The sequence below is a fragment of the Plecotus auritus genome (assembly GCF_963455305.1).
Source record: "Plecotus auritus genome assembly, chromosome: 12".
NCBI classification, from domain to species: domain Eukaryota; kingdom Metazoa; phylum Chordata; class Mammalia; order Chiroptera; family Vespertilionidae; genus Plecotus; species Plecotus auritus.
Genome location: NC_137778.1, coordinates 937,675 through 962,040, shown reverse-complemented (window position 1 = coordinate 962,040; position 24,366 = coordinate 937,675). Strand labels below are relative to the sequence as shown.

The 24,366-nt window shown below is 63.8% G+C and overlaps 1 protein-coding gene across 1 annotated transcript; it reads left to right on the top strand.

The window, feature by feature from the left end:
• Nucleotides 1-1,109: 1,109 nt before the first annotated feature.
• On the top strand, nt 1,110-22,113 carry OLFML2B (olfactomedin like 2B). Its single transcript, XM_080647651.1, has 8 exons — nt 1,110-1,683; nt 3,684-3,947; nt 5,133-5,240; nt 12,361-12,519; nt 16,187-16,412; nt 17,640-18,116; nt 20,434-20,610; nt 21,005-22,113. Exons 1-8 carry the CDS (start codon nt 1,513-1,515, stop codon nt 21,604-21,606), a joined length of 2,184 nt encoding a protein of 727 aa, XP_080503777.1. The 5' UTR covers nt 1,110-1,512; the 3' UTR covers nt 21,607-22,113.
• Nucleotides 22,114-24,366: the final 2,253 nt, after the last annotated feature.

The window sequence follows — 24,366 nt, the reverse complement described above, 5'->3', positions numbered from 1 at the left end:
TCATGCAAATGAGGACTCTAAATATTCACAGTTTGATTGGTCCAAAGGGGCCATCCTAATTGGTCAAAATGGAGCCATTCTGATTGGCTAGTGAAGATGCTGATGGCAATATAACTGTGCAGCTCCAATTAGATGGGGAAAGTCTCAACCTATTGGTTAAAGTCCAATTCCAGGAACTCCTTTATAAGAGCTTGCTCAGATGGCAACCTAGCATGTTGACTTGTACTTAGCCAGCATTCACCACTTAATTGAATTGAAAACTGTATTTCACAGATGTTTACCCCCATCCAGTTTCACAAAAGGTTTGATAGCTTACATGGGGGTGAGACCGTGGGAGCGGGGTAATGACATTTCCATAAGCCCAGACACCCAGATCTTGGGTTATTAATTCTGTCAACTGTGATCACTTATTTGAAATGAAGTCTCCTTCGCATAGGTTATCACAACCCTATTCTTGAGCAAAAGAGGCAGGTGTTGTAATTTCTCAAGGACCTGTCACATCTTTGAAAGTGTCTGTTCAGTATCCCGGGTGACGGTGTCCCCGAAGGCTGCTAAGGATCTCGCGGTGCTGACAGGGGGCGCCTTGAGGACCGCCTGGTGACGGAAGCCCTGAGACGTCCAGGAGGACCAGGCTGCTCCCTTTCCACAACCACCTGGGTCCCGGCAGTAGCTCCCCAAGGGGCGCAGTGTCAGGGTTCCCGGGTTTGGTCTCCACCCGCCTGCAGCGGGGAGTTCAGCCGCTGTCCCTGGGCGGCGGCGTCACCAGGCCGGAGCGGCACCCGCCATCCCCGGCAGCGCCAAGTTTAAAGCAGCGAGTCCGGTGGGAGCAGAGGCCCCGCCCTGCGGGCAGCGCCCGCGGGTCCGCCGGCCTCGGGCCCCTCCCGCCACGGTGGGTGCAGGGGCCTCCCAGCTGGAGAGCGGCTCGCGGGCATTTCTCTGCCTTCTTCATCTGCGGTCAGATGAAGGACAGGGGCCCCCTCCCGACGCCACCCCACCCCGGAGGCGAAGGCCGGAGCCCCGGGGGGCGGGTCAGGGCACCGGGCTTCTCGGTCCTCCCTCCTCCTCCCTCCCTTTCCTCCTCCTCCTCCGCTGTCACTGGCTGCACCTCCGCGGCCTGCACAATAGAGGCTCCGCCCTCCCTCTGCGCGCTCCTCGCCCGGTCCGCTCCCCGCAGTCGGGCCGGTCCTTGCGCCCCAGGTTCCCGGCAGCCCGCGCTGGGCGACCTCGGGCTCCCCGCTGCTGCCCGGTGCACCGCCCGTTGCTGCCGGACCCCACCCTCCCGCCTGAGGACGCCGGGTCACCTCCCCCTTCCCTGCGCCCAGGGCTGCTCGCACCCATCCGGACGGAGATGACCAGGGTCCCGGGGGCGCCTCGGCCACGCGCGCTCGGCTGCAGGCGGCTGGGGAAGGCGCTCTGAGCACCGCCTCAGACTCCAGCCCGGATCCTCTCGCGCAGTCGCTGCCCGACCCCATCCCCAGACGTTCCGGGCCGAGCCCCTCTTGTCTCGCCCTCATGGCCCAGCCTCTGTTGCTGGCTCTCTGGCTGGCTCTGGGAGTGGCCCCCAGTGTGGTCGGTGTGGCCCCCGCAGGAACCAGCGAACCCCCTACTGCGGCGACGGTGGCCCCCACCGAGGCCGAGACCCTGCAGAGCGAGGCAGACAACCAAGAGAACGTCTTGTCTCAGGTAGGCGCCCTCTGGCCACCTGCCTGCCCCGCCAGGTGGGCCAAGGCCAGGAGGGCTCTTGTCACTCGTCGCAGAATGTTTCCTTAGGACAGTGGTCGGCAACAGCACAACGATTGAAATTTCTTTTGAGAGCCAAATGTTTTAAACTTAAACTTCTTCTAAATAGACTCGCCCAGGCCGTGGTATTTTGTGGAAGAGCCACACTCAAGGGGCCAAAGAGCCGCATGTGGCTCGCGAGCCGCAGTTTGCTGACCACGGCCTTAGGGGAAGGGACATGGGTCCTCTGCTCGAAGTCGGGGTCTCCAGGCGATGGGGCCAGGAGGAGAGGAGGAGGGGAAGAACGGAGCCCTGTGGCTCAGGGTTGGGAGGGGACCCCTCTGGTCTCCACGGCTGTTTGCGGGAACCGGAATGTGACCCGGCGCATGCTGGGCAGAGGCGGATGGCGAGACCCCTGGAAGATGTTTCGCCACAGGAGTGAGAGGCCCGGAGAAGATGGGGTGAATGTGGGCAGTAAAGGACTGTCCTTATTTTAGGGCTCAGTCCTCACGCCCTATTCCCAGTTTTCAGCTAAGGACCATCAGGCCCTGATGGTTAGAGTGGGGGGGGGGGGGGGCGGGGGGCGGTTGGGGGGGGTGGACAGGGCCGGGTTCCTTGTCTCAGCCAGACCCCTCTTCTCTGGGGGCTCTCCGGGCTGATTATTCCATGACCTGTGGCAGTGGTGGCCGAGGAAGGACCCGAGCCGCTAGCTGCCCGCACTCCACAGGTCTGCACTGGGCTCTCACAGGTCCCCTGGCCTTCCCTTAATAATTACGATAACGTATGCCCCGTACCCACTCACAGCCTCGCTTGGACCCCGACATTAAAAAGACAGAAGCGCCTGACATCGGGGTCCTGTGGGGCCATGGGCAAAGCTTCCTGAGAGCCGAGCCTCTGGAGGAAGGGCTGCAGGGGGTCTCCGTGCGGTTCAGGGAGGGAGCAGAGCAGAGCTTCAGAGGGCAGGAGGCAGTTGGCGGTCAGCCCAGCCACATCAGTCACCTTGCACTACAACGCCATCGTCCGCTGCACTTGATAACAGCTCTGAAAAAAATTAGTGTTAGAAGAAACCCAAACTTCGCAAGAAAAACATGACCAGCCTGTTCCCCAGCCAGCAACCAGAAAGGCTCCCCCCACAAGCTCATGACCTGCCAGCGGATCACGTACTGGACGAAAGGAGCCCCTCTCGGTGCCCAGAAAGGGAGGCTGGTGCGGGGGTGCAGGGCCTGCTGGAGAGCAGCTGGGAGAAGCCTGTCCCCCAGCAGGGGGGCCCCAGAAGCTGCCCTGCGAGCCGGCAGGCTGAGGAGATGGTCCGCCTCCTAGGAGCAGAGAGGCTGCCAGGCCTGCTGAGCTTTGCCTGGACTCTGGATCCAGAAGCCGCTCTAGGGGCCAACTCGGTCCTTAAAATGAGTAATCCTTACCGGCTTCTCCACCCAGTTCCCTTTCTCCAAACCTAACCCATGCTTTGAGGCCCAGCTCAAACACCCCCTCCTCGGAAGTCTTCCTGGTGCGCTGTGGGCTGTGGCCCTGGGCGAGCTCACCCCCCCCCCGCCCCCCGCTGGGTGCTGGGCGCGCCCTCTCCCTCTGCACTCCGCCTGGCCCGTGGGCACCCAGGGCGGTCCTGGGAGGCGCCCGGGAGTGGAGGGGGTAAGTGGCGACGGGAAGGAGTGTGGGCAGCCGGCTCCAGCAGGCAGGCCTCCTTTCCTCCGCTCTAAACCTGGGCTCCCGCTGGGCAGGGCCTGCTGGGAGGATGCTGGGCCCACTGGTTCTTCCTTAAAATGATAAAGGCTGAGGCCCCCGAGAAACACACAGCTTCCTCGGACAAGAGCTGGCGGCACACGGTGCCTTCAAGGAAACGGCGTGGTCAGCAGGTGGTCTTGCGATGACTTGGGGCGGTCAGGTGTCTGAGGTCTCTGGCTCGGGGGCCTGTGTCTACGTGCGCTGCCATCCTCTCTCTGTCTGTCCAGTTGCTGGGCGACTATGACAAGGTCAAGGCTGTGTCCGAGGGCTCCGACTGCCAGTGCAAATGCGTAGTGAGACCCCTGGGCCACGACGCCTGCAGGAGGGTCAACGCCGGGGCCTCCAGGAAGGAGGACTTCTACACCGTGGAGACCATCACCTCCGGCTCGTCCTGCAAGTGCGCCTGCATCGCTCCACCCTCCGCCCTCAACCCCTGCGAGGGGGACTTCAGGCTCCAGAAGCTTCGGGAGGCCGACAGCCGCGACTTGAAGGTGGGGCCTGGTGGGGCAACGCCATGGGTGAGGGTGCCTACGGGACCTCTGAGTCTCACAAGCCTGGGGACCGCAGGCCTTTGAGTAAGGGACCTGCTTCAGCCTTTACACAGTGGGTCACTTTCAGCCCCGACATCCAAGGGAGCCGGGGAGAGCCAAGTCCGCCCATCTTGCCAATGGAGCCGGGAGGCTGGGCTTGGGGGCAGCTGCCAGGCCCCGCAGCCTAAAGAACGTGGCCCGCAGGCCCACTGGGGCGGCCTGGTCGGCTCCTGGCCACCTGTGTGGTGGGAGGAGCTGGGTTTGGGGGTCAGACGACGGGTCCCGGTCATTGCTCGGCACCACTTGCATCATCGACTCAGGTCACCTACTTGTCTGGCCTGAGTCCCCTGAATGCAGTGGGAACATCTTCCCTGTGGATTGCCCGTAACGTGCCGCTGGCGGCCATTGGTACCCATTAGGCAGAGTGGTGTTTAAGAGGCAGTGAGTGCCGAAACCGGTTTGGCTCAGTGGATAGAGCGTCGGCCTGCGGACTGAAGGGTTCCGGGTTCGATTCCGGTCAAGGGCATGTACCTTGGTTGCGGGCACATCCCCAGTAGGGGGTGTGCAGGAGGCAGCTGATCGATGTTTCTCTCTCATCGATGTTTCTAGCTCTCTATCCCTCTCCCTTCCTCTCTGTAAAATATCAATAAAATATATTAAAAAAAAAAAAAAAAAAAAAGAGGCAGTGAGTGACCCCGACTCAGTCACACCCTCGGAGCTGAAGCTCTGCCCTGAAGCTCGTTTCTGAACCAAAGGCACCGCCTGGCTATAGGATGGGGTGCTGGGGCCCCTGGAACAGGCGGCAGAACTTCCTACCAGGAATCGAAACAGCAGGCCAGGGGGGTGCCCCAGGGCAGTGTGCCAGGGGCGCATGCACAGGTCCTGAGGCTCCAGCCACCCCACTGGGTGTCCACAGACCCCGCCAGGCAGATGCTGTGCTGACAGACAGGACTGACAGCCTAGGAGGAAAGACAGACGATGGAGATTCACCAGGGTCCCAGCAGGCGGGTACACTCACCCATGGCGTCTGCCTGCGTGGCTGCCAAGACAGATGCCACCTCTGAGGCCACCTCTTAGTCCCTGGGGCTTCCCTGCGGGGCTCACCCTGGTCCATTGGCCTAGAGACTAACCCGCCCTGTTCCGCAGCTCGCCACCATCATAGACATGCTGGAGGGCGCGTTCTATGGCCTGGACCTCCTGAAGCTGCATTCGGTCACCACTAAGCTGGTGGGGCGAGTGGACAAACTGGAGGAGGTAAGGAGCATCCTGGGTCTCCACGTCTTTCTCCTGATCAAGCCCAAAAGTGTATCCAACTTCCCAGTGTTTCGACAGAGGGCACATTGCTGGTGGCCAGAGAACCAGCGGAATGTAATATAATCACCTTCCTCTTCATGCAGAAGAATCATGTACCCATGCGGCTATAGTGAAGGGGTCGGTCCCCCTAATGTGGACAGTCCTCGCAGGGGCCTGCTGCTTCAGCGCATCAGGGTCCCGGTCTCAGCCAGCACCTGGCCCGGGCTAGATGCTCGTCAGCCATCTGCTTGGGGAGCAGCTGGCCTCGGCAGCTGGCGTCTCCGCCCAGGCCGGTTGCCATCTCTCAGCTGTGGTCAGAGAGACGGGGCCTCGTCCTGCCTGTGCTGACAGTCTGAACACCTGCTGCTCCAGGGGCTGGAGACAGCTGCCAGCGGGGTGGCTGTCCTGTCCCTGCCCACCTGGTCCTCGATGGGTCCCCGAGGGCTTGGAGTGGGGGAGAGCAGACGGAGCTGCCAGCCCTCCCCCAGGGTCCAGGGGCCCCACACTGGCTCACATCACTCCCACCAGGAAGCCTGCTCCCTCCACCCAGGCCCTACCCGCTCCCTGCCCCCGAGGGCCCTCCCTCCGCCTCGCCCACAGCTGCCAAGCTGCAGCCTCATCGTTGTCCTACCCAGGCCTGGGGAGAAGGCAGGTGTCACCACCCCTGCTTTTCCAACGGCACCAGAGAGGCCGCCTCTGCCTTGCCGGTGCCCCCGGTCTCTAATAGCCCTCCTGCACACCCGCCTGTCCCTGCTGTGCCCACTCACCTTCCCAGGCCCCAGCGCTTCCGGCTTAGTCTCAGCCAGGCACGCACAGTCTCCACCAGCCCTGGACCCCAAGGCCACCACATCCAGTCCCCCTTGCCCGGCAACCCTGCCTCATTCTCACACTCCCCCTTCCGAGGGGTGTCTGTGCACAGGCCCCGTGCCCATCTGGCAGTGCCCAGTGCTGCCCCAGCACCTGGCCCCTGTTCTGTGCACACCTCCCTGCCCCCTGCTGGGCCTCACCCAAGGGCTCGGGACAGACTTCCCAGGCCTCCAGGCCCATGGCTTGTGCCAGCCCGTCGGCTCTCCTCCCCTTGCACACTGCTCTGCCCAGAGATCCTTGCAGGGACCAGGGTAATGGTCACCCCGCCAAATAGGCCCCCTCCCACCACAGCGCTGCGTGGCCCGTGAGCCCAGCGCACACACCGCACTCGTCAGGGTCGCAGCTGTGCCAGGGAAGAGCCCGAGGAGGAGGTCATGGGGTCCTCCCTTCGGCCAGGTGGCACCAAGAGGGCCCGGGGTGGGGGCCTTCCCAGTGCCCCTGAGAAGTGCCCCACATAGGCCCTGGGTAGGAGGGGACTGAGCCAGGGCGGAGGCCTGGGGGCGGCTGGTGGGTGATACCACGCCAGCCTGGCGTTTATTTAGGTGGTGGGCGGACTCTGCCGTTCCCGTGAGGGGTGACCTCTGCCACCCTCTGGGCTCTGGGGGCTGGGCTGCCTCCAGCCTGCTCTGTGCAAACCCAGAGACGGCTCCTCGCCGGCCCGAGGGGCATCGAGGACTACAAATCAGTGCCGGGGCCTCCAGGGCCAACGACCCAAGATGGGGGCCCTGCCAGCACACGGCACCGCCGCCTCCGGCTGCCAGGATCGTGGACCTTGTGTGGGTAACGAGGCGACTGAGGCCACGCCACTGGGGTGCCCAGTGGAGCCCTGGGCCCTGTGGGCAGGAAAGGGACACACCTCGGCGCCCCCAGGATGTGCACTGACTGTGGGGGGTCAGCACCTGCCTCGGCCATGGCACCGAACTCACGTTCTCGTGGGTGGACCCTGTGGTTCATCTGCTTCCTGCAAACTCCCCCTCCCAGAGGGAGCGTCACAGAGCGGGCTGACCACTGGCCCCTCCACAGAGCGCACCCGCGGTCACAGAGACCCTGGGCGGCTCTCCAGAGGTGCGCACCGAGGCAGCCACCCGAATCCACCAAGACCTTTCTGTCCTTTCCCGGCAGCTTTGCCTGCCCCCCTGCCCGGCTCAGGGCCCCCCCACACTGCCCGGCTCAGGGCCCCCCCACACTGCCCGGCTCAGGCCCCCCCACACACTGCCCGGCTGCCCGGCTTAGGCCCCCCCACACTGCCCGGCTGCCCGGCTTAGGCCCCCCCACACTGCCCGGCTCAGGCCCCCCCCCACACTGCCCGGCTTAGGCCCCCCCACACTGCCCAGCTCAGGGCCCCCCCCACACTGCCCGGCTTAGGCCCCCCCACACTGCCCAGCTCAGGGCCCCCCCCACACTGCCCGGCTCAGGGCCCCCCCACACTGCCCGGCTCAGGCCCCCCCACACACTGCCCGGCTGCCCGGCTTAGGCCCCCCCACACTGCCCGGCTGCCCGGCTTAGGCCCCCCCACACTGCCCGGCTCAGGCCCCCCCCCACACTGCCCGGCTTAGGCCCCCCCACACTGCCCAGCTCAGGGCCCCCCCACACTGCCCGGCTCAGGCCCCCCCCCACACTGCCCGGCTGCCCGGCTTAGGCCCCCCCACACTGCCTGGCTTAGGCCCCCCCACACTGCCTGGCTTAGGCCCCCCCACACTGCCCGGCTTAGGCCCCCCCACACTGCCCGGCTTAGGCCCCCCCACACTGCCCAGCTCAGGGCCCCCCTACACTGCCCGGCTCAGGCCCCCCCCCACACTGCCCGGCTTAGGCCCCCCCACACTGCCCAGCTCAGGGCCCCCCCACACTGCCCGGCTCAGGCCCCCCCACACTGCCCGGCTTAGGCCCCCCCCACACTGCCTGGCTTAGGCCCCCCCCACACTGCCTGGCTTAGGCCCCCCCCCCACACTGCCCGGCTCAGGCCCCCCCACACTGCCCGGCTTAGGCCCCCCCACACTGCCTGGCTTAGGCCCCCCCCCACACTGCCCGGCTCAGGCCCCCCCACACTGCCCGGCTTAGGCCCCCCCACACTGCCTGGCTTAGGCCCCCCCCACACTGCCCGGCTCAGGCCCCCCCACACTGCCCGGCTTAGGCCCCCCCACACTGCCTGGCTTAGGCCCCCCCCCCACACTGCCCGGCTCAGGCCCCCCCACACTGCCCGGCTTAGGCCCCCCCACACTGCCTGGCTTAGGCCCCCCCCACACTGCCCGGCTCAGGCCCCCCCCCACCACTGCCCAGCTCAGGCCCCCCTGCCTGGCTCAGGCAGCTGCAGTCCCTCCGCATGAAGAGCGCCTGGGCTTGCTGGGAGGTGGCTTGGATCACCAGCGTCTCTAACCAGCTTCCTTGGTGCGGGCACCTGCTGCTGGCCTTTGGACCAACTCAAGCAGCAAGGATACCCTCCCTGTCCACTTCGGTGTCCTCCGTGCTGCTCACGAGCTGGCTGAGCTCTCAGAGACCCAGGGAGCCAGGAGGCCAGGGGCTGGGCTCCGCTCTGCCATTTGTTTGTTGTGTGTTTTTTAATCTTTATAGTTGAGAGTATTACAGATGTCCCCCTTTGCCCCCCTCCACCCGGTTCCCGGCCTGCCCCAGGCCTTCACTCCCCTACTGTCTGTGTCCATAGGTAAGATCTGGGATTAATCACTTCCTGCCCCCTCCCTGCTTCCCTCTGAGAATCATCAGTCTGTTCCATGTCTCCATATCGCTGATTCTATTTTATCTACCAGTTTATTTTGTTCGTTAGATTTCTTGCTCATTTATTTTGATTTTTAGATTCAGTTGTTGGTAAATATGTACTTATTGTCATTTTATTGTTCATATTTTTTATCTTCTTCTTCCTCTTCTTAAAAAATACCCTTCAGCATTTCATATAATCCTGGTTTGGTGGTGATGAACTCCTTTAGCTTTTTCTTATCTGTGAAGCTCTTTATCTGACCTTCAATTCTGAATGATAGTTTTGCTGGGTAGAGTAATCTTGGTTGTAGGTTCTTACTATTCATCACTTTGAATATTTCTTGCCACTCCCGTCTGGCCTACATAGTTCCTGTTGAGAAATCAGCTGACAGTCGTATGGGTGCTCCCTTGTAGGTAACTGTTTTTCTCTTGCTGCTTTTAATATTCTCTCTTTGTCTTTTGCCCTTGGTATTTTAATTATGATGTGTCTTGGTGTGGGCCTTTTTTGCGTTCCTCTTGTTTGGGGTTCTTTGTGCTTCCTGGACTTGTAAGTCTATTTCTCTCACCAGGTGGGGGAAGTTTTCAGTCATTTTTTTCTTCAAATAGGTTTTCAGTATCTTGCTCTCTCTCTCCTTCTGGCACCCCCATAATGGACATGTTGGTACGCTTGAAGTTGTCCCAGGGGCTCCTTGCACTATCATCATATTTTTTTATTCTTTTTTCTTTTTGCTCTTCTGATTGGGTGTTTTTTGCTTCCTCATATTCCACATCGTTGATTTGATTCTCAGACTACTCTACTGTTGAATCCCCGTAAATTATTCTTTATTTCAGTTGGTTAGGCTTCATTGCTGACTGGTCCTCTTTCATGTCTTTGACTTTCTCACTAAGAGCCTTGAAAGACTCATGAAGATCCATGAGTAACCTTTTAACCATGGTTTTGAACTCTGTATCCAAAAGTTTGCTCTCTTCCATTTCTTTCATTTGTGGCATGTTTCTTTGTCTCCCCATTTTGGCTGCTTCCCTGTGTCTGTTTCTATGTATTAGGTAGAGCTGCTGTGTCTCCTGGAATTGGGAGAGTGGCCTTGTGTAGTAGGTGTCCTGTAGGGCCCAGTGGCTCACCTCCCAGTCACCTGAGCTGGGCCCTCCAGGTGCACCCTGTGTGGGCTCTGTGCACAGTCTTGTAGTTGAGCCTTCTTTGCTGTTGGCATCACTGGGAGGAATTGACCTGCAGGCCAATTGGCTGTGAGGACCAGCTGCAACTACAGTGGAAGAGCTGCTGTGCAGGAGACGCCCCTATGGAGCAGGACTTGCTTCAGTGGGGCTTTGGTGCTCACTGGGTCTGCCCCTTGAGTGGTCGTTATAGATGTGTGGAGTTGTAATTGGCTATGGTTGAAGCTGTCCGCCAGATGCACTGGCTCTAGGGCCTCCAGGGAGGTGCAAAGTCAGCCACTGCCTGGGGCCACCCTGCAGGAACTACTGGTATTGGGCGTGGAGGTGCCCAGGTGAAGCCCAGCTGTGAAGCAAGACAGGCTCCTACTAGTGCAGGGTCTTGGGCCTCTTGTTGAGAGGTATGGGGCACACTGACACCAGCTGCAGCTTGCTTAAGAGGTTTTAGCAAAGTCTGAATCCTGAGTAAGGACAGGCCATTCATATGCAAAAGCCGCGGCAAACAGGTTGGGGGGCTGCAAATTGGATGGGGCAGGGTCTCCGGGAATCACCAGGATGGAGCCAACAGATATTGCCCCTGCCAGTCAGCCCTGCAACCAGAGAGGTCCCAGCACAGCAACAATGACCTCTGTGGGCACCTCCACCTGGGAGAAAGCCCCAAGTTCCTACCCTGATGCCAGACAGTCCAGTTCCTCCCTGTATCTGTCTGGGCCCCCCAAAGCCACTGCTCTGCGCCGGAGCTCAGAGCAAGCAGGACCTTGTAAGTTCATGCATGGGCCCTTTAAGAGGAACACCGGGAACTCCAGCAGCCTCCTTGTCACTGAGCCCCAACCCCCTCTGGCTTTTACAGCCCCAAGTTGTGGGGGTCTCTTCCCAGCTCTGGGGCCTGGGCTGGGCCTGGGTGGGGCTGGGACCCTTGCTCCTCACGGGCGCCTCCGCAGAGACAATCTCCCTCCTGATTAAAAAAAAATGCCACATGTGGGTGCTGGTCCAGCCAGTCGGTGCCTCCTGCCAGTCTCAGTGTGCTGCTTTCCTTCTCTAGTGGTAGGACTTCCGTTCAGCCAGACCCGGGCAGTTCTGAATGCTGGTGGTTCTGTATTTGAGTTGTGATTTTGACGTGGTGGGAGGCTGTGAGTACAGGCGTTTACCTACGCCACCATCTTGGTTCTTCCTCTGACACGTTTTAAAAGATCCTCAGGCAAATCGCCTCCTCGCTCGGGGCCTCCAGGTCCTCATCTTGCAACGAAAGGTTAGGCCTGAGCCGTGGGGCCCAGGCCAGCTCTAACCTTCTATGAAAACTCACAGCCACTCCGTGTGTCCACTCACATGAACGCGTCGACTCCCCGTAACAGCCACAGGGAAACTGCCAGGACTTTCTCATTCACACGTGGGTGCTGGCCTGGCAACAGCAGGAGCCGCACATTCCCTCCGGAATCCGCTCTCCTCATGGTGGCACTTGGCCGCCCCCACCCTGTCAGGAGTGACCGGCCCAGCGAGGTGGCTCACCTGGGCCTGAAGCAAGACCTCTCTCACGGGCTCTCTCTTGTCCGCCCAGTGAGGTCCGTGCAGTCAGAGAGCCACCCCGGGAGACCCGGCCCTGCCACTGCTGCGTGGCCAGCCCCGCAGGAGCCCGCGCCAGGTGTCTGTGGAGCCTCGCCCTGAGCGCCGGGCTTCCCTCTAGGACACGGCGCATCGCCAGGCCGCCGCGTCTGTGTGTCAGAGAAAGACAGGAAGCAAACCTGGCTCCACCTCCCCTGCTGGCTGCCTCCCGCACACGGCCTAGGAGGACAAAGCACTGGGCATTCAGAGGCTCATGGGAACCTTAGAAGGGGCCAGAGTGGGACAATGTGGGCCTCAGCGCAGCTCACAGCTCTCAACGGAGAGGAGAAAGGGCACCTGGGAGCCTGTCCACGGCTGCCCGTGACTCAGACCCGCGGCACCACCCCTGGGGAAGTGCCCTGCTGCCCGGTGCATGTCCCTCCTGGGCCCTGGGATGTGGGACCTGGGGCCTGGGATGTGGGGCCTGGGATGTGGGACCTGGGGCCTGGGATGTGGGGCCTGGGATGTGGGACCTGGGACCTGGGATGTGGGACCTGGGGCCTGGGATGTGGGACCTGGGATGTGGGACCTGGGATGTGGGACCTGGGGCCTGGGATGTGGGGCCTGGGGCCTGGGACCTGGACGGTTCCTCAGCACAGGGCTGGACACACTCAGGGCCCAACGGCTTCTCGGCCGGTGTCCAGCCTGCCTGCCAGGTCTGTGCTCTGAGCAGATGGCAGCCACCTCCTGCTTGTCTTCAGCGCAGTAATGAACCCTCTTTTTAAATGTTTTCTCTCAGGAAGTTTCTAAAAACCTCACCAAGGACAACGAGCAAATCAAAGAGGACGGGGAAGGAATCCGTGCGGAGAGGAACAAGCAAGGAGGCAAGGAGAACTGCTCGCGGGAGGCAGGCTCGGCCCTGCAGAGGGATGCGGCAGCCGCCTACGCCCACCCCGAGGTACCGTCCCTCCCCCCAGCATGAGCGCCTGGCAGGTGCACCCAGCTGATCCCTTCCTGTTGCAGGCCGGGTCCCTGACGTCCCTCGGCACCTCTGAGGCTCGGGGGGTGGGCTGAGCCGTTTTGCCCAGCAGTGAGGCCCAGGAGGGGCCGCGGGGCCGTGCTAATGCAGGACTCGCTGGCACGCGGGCCGGGCAGGAGAGGAGACAGAGCAGGAGAGCTCCCAGTCGCCCTGGCTCGGCGGGAAGTGTCCCAGCGCGCCGTCACCACGGGAAATGGACACTGTCTGATGCGATTTGATCGACGCCCAACGACCCACTTGCTTCAAAGTTCCTCCCATTTGCGACCTGTTTGCTCCGGCTCCAGTGGCTGCGCTGCGTTTACGTGCTGGGCGACACGTGATACCACTTAGTGTCGGCTGTCCCCTAAACGGGTGACGGAGAAACAGCATTAATTTGGAAGCTCACCTGAGAGAGTGGAGGGGCAGCGGGTAGAGTGCAGATGCCACCAGGGACCAGGGCAGCGGCGGGAGGCGCCTGGCCCCTGGAGGGCAGCCGTGACAGCCGCCTCACATGCTTTCCTGGGGCCCCGGGGCGGGGGGACGGCAGGGGTCTCCCCCAGCAGCCAGGCCGGGCGTGGAGGGCGGGGCCCGCGGCTGCTGTCACCTGGGAGGGCTGGCGGCCTTGTCCACGGGGCGCTGCTGGCGGGGCATCCACCCCGGGCTGGGACGTGCAGGCAGCGCAGCTCGTGAAGGGGGCAGCACCGCGGTTTGGGGACTGGGCTCCGAGGGCAGGTCAGCAGGCAGCTTAGCCCTGGGACAGTACGGCGCCTGCGCCCTGCCCGGCACGTGACTCAGAACAGAACCAGCCCAGACCAGAGAGCAGGGTGAGGAAGGCCCTGGCTTTGCCCACGATGACTGCTCGGCGGCTTTGGGGAGATCACATTCCTTCAAACATCACACCCCGCGTCGGGGCGTCCCACCTGCTGCTCCTGGGCAGTGCCTGGGCTCCCTGCAGGGCCGCTGGAGCAGGCTGAGCTCGGAACCCCCGGGGCGGACGTTTGGGCTGGAAGAGAACCTGGGGGCACCTCCGTGGCCCTGGGCGCCCCACCCACTGCCCAGTGCGGGCTGCTGCTGCCCCTGGCCCTGCCCCGGCGGCCGGGCTGAGCTCACCGTGGTCTCGATGACGCACCGTGTGGTGCGGTGCAGTGTGGTTGGTGTGGTTGGTGTGGTGCAGTGCGGTGCGGTGTGGTTGGTGTGGTGTGGTGTGCGGTGCGGTGTGGTTGGTGTGGTGTGGTGTGGTGTGGTTGGTGCGGTGCGGTGCGGTGCGGTGTGGTATGGTGTGGTTGGTGTGGTGTGGTGCGGTGCGGTGTGGTATGGTGTGGTTGGTGTGGTGCGGTACAGTGTGGTTGGTGTGGTTGGTGTGGTGTGGTTGGTGTGGTGTGGTGTGGTGTGGTTTGTGCGGTGTGGTGCGGTGTGGTTGGTGCGGTGCGGTGTGGTTGGTGCGGTGTGGTGTGGTGTGGTTGGTGTGGTTGGTGCGGTGTGGTGTGGTTGATGTGGTTGGTACAGTGTGGTGCAGTGCAGTGTGGTTGGTGTGGTTGGTGCGGTGTGGTGTGGTTGGTGTGGTGTGGTTGGTGTGGTGCGGTGTGGTGTGGTTGGTGCGGTGTGGTGTGGTTGGTGCGGTGTGGTGTGGTGTGGTTGGTGCGGTGTGGTGTGGTTGGTGTGGTGCGGTGTGGTGTGGTTGGTGCGGTGTGGTGTGGTTGGTGCGGTGTGGTGTGGTTGGTGTGGTGCGGTGTGGTGTGGTTGGTGCGGTGTGGTGTGGTGTGGTTGGTGCGGTGTGGTGTGGTTGGTGTGGTGTGGTTGGTGTGGTGCCGTGCCGTGCGGTGCAGGGCGGGGCGGGCAGTGTGGTGCGGTGCGGTGTGAACCAGCTCAGGTTTCCTGAGGGCAAACAGCAAACCAGCCAGACTCCCGAATCCCGTTGTGCTCAGCAGAGGCCTGTCCCCTCCGAGCCCAGTCATCACACTGCCGTCAGCACAGTCCGCCCGACCCGGCTGCGGGCACAGAGCCAGGGCCAGCGAGGGGGGCCGCTGGGCTCGTCCTCTCGCCCGCCCCTCCCATGAGCCCAGCCGACGGGACCAAGGCTCTCTCAGGTTCTTGTAGACGATTCTCGGCTTCTCAGAACGGTGGGTGTGTGGGCGGCAGTCGGGAGACCTCTCGCCAAGAAGGTCCTGGCCTGGAGGTGGTGAGGGCTCTGGGCGCAGGCGGGAGAGGGGACAGCCAGACGCCAGGAATTGAAATCACATGCACAGTCTGGGATTAACGGAACGAGGGAGCCACTGCGGCCCGAGAGCCTGTGCCAGGAATGCAGGGAAATGACACGCTTTCTGGCTGGGCCAGTGCGAGGTCCCGCTCTTCCCCGTAGCTCCCAGAAGGCGCCAGCCCTGCCCGTCCCTCAGAGCCTGGAACTAAAGCCAGCTCCTGAGGTTTGCCCCGGGGTGACGGTGGCTTTTGAGATGCAGAGAGCACTGGGGCCCGGCGATACAGGGGGCACCGGGGCCCGGCGATACAGGGGGCACCCGGGCCCGGCGATACAGGGGGTACCGGGACCCGGCGATACAGGGGGCACCTGGGCCCGGCGATACAGGGGGCACCTGGGCCCAGGTGATACAGGGGGTGATACAGGGGGCACCGGGACCCGGCGATACAGGGGGCACCGGGACCCGGCGATACAGGGGGCACCTGGGCCCAGCGATACAGGGGGCACCGGGACCCGGCGATACAGGGGGCACCGGGACCCGGCGATACAGGGATAGCCCTTGCACCTCTGGTCCTGACTCCCAGGTCACCTCGACAGCCAGAAACAGGAAGTGGGGGTGGCAGGAGCGGGGCGGGTCCTCTCAGGCCCCAGCCAGGGACCCCTGCCTCCCAGCGCTTGGTCTCCACTTCATGCCAGCAACCAGGGTGCATGTCTGGCTGGGAGGGACAGCGGAGAGGCCAGCTGCCCCTCCTGGGCAGCGAGAGCGTGGCCGGCGGTGGCCCCCAGCGGCTCAGGGACTGGGACCGAGGCTTTGTTTCCAGGCGGCTCTGCTCTTGGTGATTTCACCGCGCTCAGCCTGACGGGCCCCGGGGGACGTGGCCGCTGCCTCCTCCTGGGAGGGGCCTTTTGGGGCTTCGGTGGCTGAGAGCAGGGCTGGGCCACACCCCCGAGGTCCCCACCACCTCCTGGATGGGCCACTGCCTTCAGGAGCTGGAGCCCTGGGTGGCCCTGATTTTGAGCGCACTGGCCCCAGGCCCTGCTCAGACGCCTGGTCTCCTCATCCGCAAGTGGGCGGGTCCGTCCCTTCCTCGGAGGAGCCCCGGGTGTAGAGACAGGAGCCCTGGCTCTGAGACGAAGGCTGAGTGTGTCCTTGCTGTTGCCTGGGCTCCTGTGCTGCCCCACCTGACCTGCCGCTGTGCCCCCTGAGCCTGACCTGCCGCTGTGCCCCCTGAGCCTGACCTGCCGCTGTGCCCCCTGAGCCTGACCTGCCGCTGTGCCCCCTGAGCCTGACCTGCCGCTGTGCCCCCTGAGCCTGACCTGCCGCTGTGCCCCCTGAGCCTGACCGGGGGCCTGGCCGCTGTGCCCCCTGGGCCTGACCGGGGCCTGGCCTCCCTCTGTCTCTCTGAGGAACAGTATGAAGAGAAGTTCCTGCGGGAAGAGACCGTGTCCCAGCACGTCAACTCCATCGAGCTCCTGCGGACGCAGCCACTGGCTCCACCCGAGCTGGTGCGGCCACAGCAGCCCGTCCAGAGGCAGGTGTCCCTGCGGGGCCGGCCAGCCTCCAAGCCTGCCATCATCCGGGGCATCACCTACTACAAAGCCCAGGACCCCGAGGACGAGAACGACATAGAAGAGCAGCGTGAGTGGGGCCAGCAGGGCTGGGCCGGGCGGGCAGCCATGGGCTGTGCAGTCTGAGCCGCCTGTCCTGAGGAGCCGTGTCCTCCTGGGCGTGGCCAGTCCCTGCCCTCACGGGCGTTCAGAAGACCACGTGGCAGTGAGGAGTCGCTCTCCGTCTGCCCCTTCCCCGGGCCTGGCCTCCTGCCTGACACGCGGCACTCCCGCCTCTGACTCCCAGAAGCCCTGGCTGCCCCTGGTCTCTCCTGCTTCCTGAGCTCTGTGCACCCCCCACCCTCCCCTTCCCACACCCCAAAGGGTCCAGTCCGGGCTCGTCCCCAGCCCTGCTCACCCAGTTGCTGTCATAATCCTTTTGCCCATTTTTAAATGTTGTCTTTTCATCATTGATTTGGGGAGGCTTGGCGTATTTGGGGACAAGTGCCTTGTCAGTCACGTGAACTGCGAGGCCGTCTTGCTGCCTGCGGCCTGCACCTTGGGTGCCTTGATGAGCAGAGGTTCACCAGCTCACCCACTAGTTCCGTGGGGCCACACCTCTAGTCCCCAGGAAATCCGCCTCCCACGTTCCTTCTCCACTCACACCCTGCGTATTCGCCCTTTCCCTCAGGATAACGACTGAAGTCCACACGCAGCACCCAGCCCCCGCACCGGCTCCCACGTCCCTCTGCCCTCCTTCTGCTGCCCCCACCTCAAACCCTCCTCTTTGTCCGCATCAGCCTCCCAGGCATGTTCCGGCCCCAGGGCCTTTGCACAGCGGCTGTTTCCCCCAGAGCACTCTTCCCTGCGGCTGCTCGGCTCCCTCGCGTCCTCAGGCCTCTGCTCATCTCCCTCCCAGCGAGTGGTGCTGACCACTGTACCCATCACCCAGGTCCCCTGCCCCCGCTCCCAGACCCTCCACGCCCACCAGCTTCTCTCCATACACTGCCATGTGCACCACCCGTGTCTACTGTCAGTGTGTCCCCCACTGGGTGGCTGTGGTGGGCAAGGACCTTACTCTGCTCACTGTTGTCTGTGCCATAAACACAAGATGAGTGGACGGGTGGGTCCGAGGGGACAGCCTGTCCGGCAGGGCCTTCACTCTGTGCCCCCCCACCCTGCCTTCCTCTGAGAGCCCATCCCTGACTCGGTGCGCCATTTGGGGGAAGAAACCCTCTTACCAACCCGCCAAGGTCGTCTGCTCTTGGTCCTGCCCTGGCCATTCTGTCCGAGTCACGTGAGCCTCTTTGCTCCCCAGAGGACCCGTTTTCCAGCGGGGACAGCGGAGTGGACTTGCTGATTGAGGATCAGCTGCTGAGACACAACAGCCTGCTGCCCACTGTGCCCCGCAGGCCGGCAGCCCCCCGTCACGGCACCGCGGCCACGGCCCTCTCCTCCCCATGGCCTCAGGCCTCCCCCTCGGCCCCCCATGTCCCTGCTGCCTCCACCGAGCCAGTCCCCACACCACTGCCAGCCACTGTCCCTCCAGCCCCCCAGGGGGAGGCACTCCTCCCACCTCCCACTCGGGCCCCAGCCACCACCGTGGCCCCCACGGCCACCCCCCCTCCTCCGGCCCCAGCTTCCCTGCCAGTGGCTCCTGGGGACACATACTCGTCCGCAGTGCCCCCCACCACGGTCGGGACAGACTCCCTGGGGAAGGCCGCCCCCGCTGAGGGCACAGCCTCCGCCAGCCCCAGCCCGCACCCGGAGGAGGACGACATCCGGAACGTCATAGGTGAGTGCGCTCCACCTGCCTGGCCGGGTCCGCTCAGGTGACAGGCTGAGCCAGGGGGTCGGGCTGAGCCACAGAGAGCGGGCCTGTGCGTGTGCCCTTGGCTGCGCCCAGCTTCACGCCCGGTCCATGGACCAAAGGGCCGTCCTTTGTCACGTGCACGGGAGCCAGGGGGCCAAGGCCTGGCTCCGCAAGGTCTGCAGACGTGCCCGCGCTTCCTGTCCTGGGCGTGTGGTGGCAGTGGGTCTCGGGGACTGGAGGAGTTCGCTGAGGCACACAGGTGAGGCCTCCAGGTGACGGGCCGGGCACGGTGGGGCCCAGGGCATGGCTTCCTTTTCCTCTTCCTGCCGTGGGCGGTGGCGGGGGCAGCTGCCTGTGGCTGGGCTGTCCCTCCGCAGGGACAGTGAGAGGCTGTGTCCTGCTCGACTTCTGCAGGGTGCTGGGATCTGAGGGGGCCCATGGCCACCCCTGCCGGGCAGCTCGCCGTGCCCCGGGGCAGTCCCTGAGCCCAGGGCCCGCAGTCCCTTCTTGCCATGGCAGTGAGCGTTCCGGGCCACCTTGAGGGGGAATAGGAACCTGCCCCTGGGCCTCCGCTGCGGCTGGAGCCCCTTCCCTCGCCGCTGTCTCCGCCACCCGCCGGCCTGGCCCCACCGGGCCTCTGCCCGTCCCTCCCTGGGTGTTGCCACTAGTGGGTTTTCTGGTGTGACCCCAACACGCCTGCGGGGTCCTGGGGCTCCACTCCCGCCAGGAGGTGGGCTGAGAGCTGAGGCCCGACCTGAGGCGCCTGGTGTCCCGTTGGCCAGCGCCGCGGCCTGGCCGCGATGAGCGGTGGGAGGGGGACCTTCTCTCCTGTTGGTCAACGCCCTGTTCAACCTGAGGGACGGCGTGACGGGGCCCAGCTCCAGGACCGCCTGCTGGCCTCAGAGCCGCGCCCGCACTGCTTCCTGCATTTTCGTGTTCCTTTAACCCGAGGGGGCGGGCGCTGTGCGGGCGCAGCGTTCCTGCAGGTCTGGTTTCCGGAGTCACCGCTCACTGCCCGTCGCTGTCGAGTGCCTGTCCCTGGTGTGGGTGACATTCCCTTTCCAGAACCTTCTCTGCAGGCCCGAGCCTGTGCCTGGCTGCATCGACCACCGGCTGGGAGGGAGGGAGGTGTTTCCCACCCAAACGTCCACTTTATTGTCAAGCAGATGAGCTCAGCTGGGGGATGAGGCTTCGGCTGGTGGTCTTATGGGGACGGGGTCCCGCTCCACTGTCCGGCCAGGGCCTAAGCCCCTCCAGCTGCCTGCACCCTGCCAACAGCCCCCACTGCAGGGTCCGCTTGCAGCGCCTGGCTGCCTCGTCCTGACCACGGGGCTCCTTCCTGGACCGCTGACGGGGAGCAGAGCCACAGAACAGACTGGGTCAGCTTGGAAATGGGGGGGCCTGGCTGTCAGGGGGCAGCTGTCCTGCCCACGTGCCCACCTGGGCCCCGGCCTCACGGCAGTGAGGTGCCTGTGGTCTGGCTGCCAGGGCTGCAGAGTCGGACACTGGCTCTCCCCCTGCCTCGCCCCGTCGGCTCAGACCCATGGGTGCAACACGAGTGTGTGCCTGTCATCACGTGTGCCCTCTGTCACGTGTGCTCTCTGTCATCACGCGTGGTCTTGGACATTCAAACTTTTCAGGCTTTCGCTCGGCCCAGAGCCAGCATGTCCTCATGCTGTGAGGCCTCGATTGGGCCCCAGGTTGCTCCAAAGAGCCGCGCGGAGCGTTGCTGAGCTGCTGGCCATTGAGGCAGACTGACCTCAGCAGGAGCCCAGCCCAGAGCAAGCCGCTGCCACGCCCCGTGCGGAGGGCACAGGCATGAGGATCCGGAGAGCTGCTCTCTGGGCCCCAAACAGCCGGGGCCGAGCCTCCGGGGCAGCTCAGGGGCTGTGGACAGGGCTCCTGGCCACCACAGTGTCCTCGCTCGGCGCACCGTCCTGCTGTCCTGTCCTCACCGAGCCCTGGGCGTCGGCCTGTGCTGGGGGTGGGGGGCCTGCCGAGATGCAGGGTGTGCCTGTAAGAGGAGCACCCCAGTGCCGTGGGAGAGGCTGTGGCATCGGGAAAGGACACAGCTGAGGTCCACAGGGACGGGTCTGAGGGGAGAAGTCGGAGGCAGGGGCAGCGAGCACTGGGGACGGCGGCCCAGGAGGCACGGGCACAGCAGAGCCTGAGCGGAGCGAGGCAGAGAGCGTCGGGGCTGGTGACTCGGGGCTGAGCCGGCCCCAGAGTGCAGACTCCAGGAGGAACTAGCCAAAGGCTTGGGGGCTTTCTGCCCTCACCCGACCTCTCTCTCCCTCAGGAAGGTGCAAGGACACGCTGTCCACCATCACGGGGCCCACCACCCAGAACACATACGGGCGGAACGAAGGGGCCTGGATGAAGGACCCGCTGGCCAGCGACGAGCGGATCTACGTGACCGACTCCTCCTACGGCAGCACCCTGGTGGAGTTCAGGAACCTGGAGAACTTCAGGCAGGGTGCGTGCTGGGCCCCGCGGCTCTCCCTCCTCTGTCCTCGCGGCAGTCACGGCCGGCCTGGGTGTGGCCGTGGGCGAGAAGGGGCCTTCTCCCCGCCCCTCCCCCACGGCCTCAGATTCACTTCTGCCCTCCCTCACGCCCCTGGGACGGGGCAGCCTGGAGTCAGGACCTCCTTTCCCGCGGCCCTGAGAGCTCGCCACCACGCTCCCCTGGGAGGGCACCTGGGTTCCTGGAGCAGCACAGTGAGGCGAGTGGCCGCAGCCATTTCTATGGGACGGATGAGGCTGCTGGGCCGGGAAAAGTAGGAAGTGGGGGAGCCACGACAAACCTGGGTGCAGACCCCTTGCTCCCCTGCACGCTGGGCGTCGCATGCTGAGCCCCTCGTCCCCCGCAGGCCGCTGGAGCAACTCGTACAAGCTGCCCTATAGCTGGGTGGGCACGGGCCACGTGGTGTACGGGGGCGCCTTCTACTACAGCCGCGCCTTCACCCGCAACCTCATCAAGTATGACCTGCGCCGCCGCTACGTGGCTGCCTGGGCCATGCTGCACGACGTGGCCTACGAGGAGGCCACGCCCTGGAGCTGGCAGGGCCACTCAGACGTGGACTTCGCCGTGGACGAGAACGGGCTGTGGCTCATCTACCCTGCCCTGGACGAAGAGGGCTTCAGCCAGGAGGTGATTGTGCTGAGCAAGCTCAACGCCGCGGACCTGAGCACGCAGAAGGAGACCACGTGGCGCACGGGGCTCCGTCGGAACCTGTACGGCAACTGCTTCGTCATCTGCGGGGTGCTGTACGCCGTGGACAGCCACAACCAGCGCAACGCCAACATCTCCTACGCCTTCGACACCCACACCAACACGCAGATCGTGCCGCGGCTGCTGTTTGAGAACGAGTATTCTTACACCACCCAGATCGACTACAACCCCAAGGACCGGCTGCTCTATGCCTGGGACAATGGCCACCAGGTCACCTACCACGTCATCTTCGCCTACTGACACCCCGGCCGGAGCAGATGTGCCGGGCCACTGCACCTTGTATGTGCATGTGCACGTGTGTGTGCATTGCACGTTTGTGTGTACGCGTGTGTGCACAAGTGTATGCATGTGTGTGTGAATGTGTGTGCGTGTACATGTGTGCACGTGTGTGTGTGCAGATGGGTAAGTGCTGTTCAAAAAATGTGTTATTTTGTATAATGTAAAGTGACAGTTTGGGTCTATTTTTTTATATGGGTTGTAGATCGATCCATGCGTGTGTGCTGGCTCATCCTCCACAGTTTATATTTTTTTGCAAATGAACTTCTCCTTAGGCCAGTGACCACCTTCCTTCGAGCCTCTGCCCCTCTGGCTCCCGCGTCTCGATGGTGAGGCCTCCCTGTGGGTCTTGTGGTCGAGGCACCCGCAGCGGGAGCGAGGGAGGCAGGAAAGTGCTACGGGGCGGGAAAAGTTATGTGCTGGAGAAGTTTCAAAAACCCAGAAAACGCTTTTTTAAATAAAGAAGAATTTAAAATGACCCCAGTGCGTTTCTGTTCAGCGCTGATGTCTCACGGGGAGGAGGCACCCACACCGTGGGAGCCTGTTCTTCCTGTCCGCGCCCCCCCACCCCCGCCCGCCCAGGGGCTGGTGCTTGTGCTGAAATGCTGAGCGGTGGGGCCTGGTCCCTGCACTCCCTGGAGCTCGCCATCAGTCACTCACTGTCGGTGCGTCCCGGAGTCCCCGCCTCGCCCGACAGTCACGCTCAGCCAGGCTTTCCTCCCTCTTCCCCTCGGAGGGGGCTGGTCTGAGACAAGAGGTCTGCTACCCGCAGGCTGCCCCATCCTCCAAGCACACAGACAGGGACAGAAAGGGCCTCCCGAGGCTACGGGAGGACCCGGCATCGGTCCCCACTGTCCCCCGGCCCCACTCCATGCGTCTTGCACAGACCTCAGAGGCCTCCCCACGACACCCCTCCACCAACAGACCTGAGAAGGATGCCATTTTTCAAAGTTTGGTTTGTACGTGACTCGGCAATGGGTCAAATGTCTCTGTTCATGCCAGTGCCGGGACGCTGAGGCCAGGTGTGCCGCCCGTGGCAGGCACAGGACTGTCCTGTCCTCCTGTCCCCGTAGTCTCTGGTCCTGCTCCGTACTGTTCATGTTCCTTTTCCCAGAGTGGCCATCTCGGCGTAGCATGGTTTTGTTCGGTGCCTGTTTCCCAGCTCTGCAGGAATGCACTGTGTTCCTCCAGAAGCTGCGCCTGGACGCACGGCCAGGCCGCACACGCGCTCCCAGAAGGTTGCACAGCGATGTGACCTGTGTGTGTGGGGGGTGGGGGGGCGGGGACAGGGAGGCTGGCTGGGCGGGGGCAGAGCAAGGCCCTGGGGGCTGTTTTCCATGTGACCTGGCTGAGCTCTGGCTGGAGGCTGGGCCTGCTGTGCACCAGGAGATCCTGGCAGTGCCTGGGGAGCTCGAGGGCAGCAACAGCCGCAGGGCCAGGGCCAGGCCGGAAAGCTGGGCCTTCCCGGCGGCGCACAGAGCTGGGGGTGGTGGCAGGCGAGGCTGGGCTGGAGGGAGCAGGAGGTCCGCCTGCTGCCTCAGAACCAGCCCCATCCTCCAGCCTCCCTTCCCCACCGGAGCAGAGAGGCACCCAAAGCCAGAGGTGGGAGGGTGGACTCCTCTGTCTCCTGGTCAGAGGTCAGAGGCCACTGGGAGGGAGTTGTAAGGATACAGGACCCGGACGGCATCTCCACCCCTCGGGGCACTCAGGCTGCCCCTATTTCTCTGCCCCTCGCCCTGCATGTGCCCAGCATGGCAGCTCAGCTGTGCAAGGAGCCCCGTGCTCTCTGAGCCGAGCACCCGCAGCTCGCCCTCTTGTCTCCCACAGGCCAGCGTGTCGGCCGCCTCCCGTCGGGGCGCGTGGAAGTGATTCCTGTGTGGGGCTGAGGACCCGAGGGTGTCCTGGCTGCCCCTCCCGGGGGCTCTGCAGACACACCACCCTCGGCTGAGGAGCCACTTGGGTTGCTCAAAGCCCGTCTCTGCCAAAGTGGTGCTTTGAGATGCAGAAAGTTCCTGGGCACCGTGGCCTTCCTGGGGGGCCTTCCCGGCCACCAGCTCCCGGAGCCCCCTTCCCTGAGGCCTTGCCCAGCCCAACTCTGGGAAGGCCTCCCTGGCCCGCCATCTCTCACCTACTTGCTCCTGTGTGCGGCCAGCCCGGGACCACGTTCCCACAGGAAACCACGGCGGGAAACGGGGAGCACCCCCTGCCACGGGCTAGACATGCGGCAGCTCTGAGGGTCCTGAAGGAAGCCCGTGGCTCCTCACTGTGGGCCCCACCTTGACTCTCGGAAAGCAGCTCTGATGGGAGTGCTGACTGCAGAATTGGGGGGTTGTGCCTGACACCCCCACCGTCCTGTGCCCTCTGCCAGTGGTCCTGTGCCTTCTGCCTGCTGTGCCAGCTGGGCTGCCAGGGCCACAGCGTGTGACCCGCTGGTCTGCTGTGCAGATGGCATGTCCCGAGCACGTGGTATGGTCACGCCTGGTCAGGAGCCCCAGGGACTCAGCACAGGAACGCTGTCCCAGAGGGAAGCCACCAGGGCGGCCCCCAGAATCAGCTGGTGCGGGGCTGGGTCAGGGGAGGGGGCTTCCTCTGCGAGCCCTGCCCAGCCGAGAGGGACGAGGGGACGGAAGGACCGCCCCATGCAGGCGCTGTCCTGCCTCGGAGGGCGGCCCTGCTGAAGAGCTGTGGCCCTGCCCACCAGCTCCACACTGGTTCCCCCCTGCT

What these genes read in the sequence shown, in the direction of transcription:
- OLFML2B (XM_080647651.1), top strand. Translation starts at nt 1,513, where the DNA reads ATGGCCCAGCCTCTGTTGCTGGCTCTCTGGCTGGCTCTGGGAGTGGCC. An exon ending in AAGAGAACGTCTTGTCTCAG is followed by an intron (nt 1,684 to 3,683) that starts GTAGGCGCCCTC and finishes CTGTCTGTCCAG; the next exon opens with TTGCTGGGCGACTATGACAA. An exon ending in GAACGACATAGAAGAGCAGC is followed by an intron (nt 16,413 to 17,639) that starts GTGAGTGGGGCC and finishes TTTGCTCCCCAG; the next exon opens with AGGACCCGTTTTCCAGCGGG.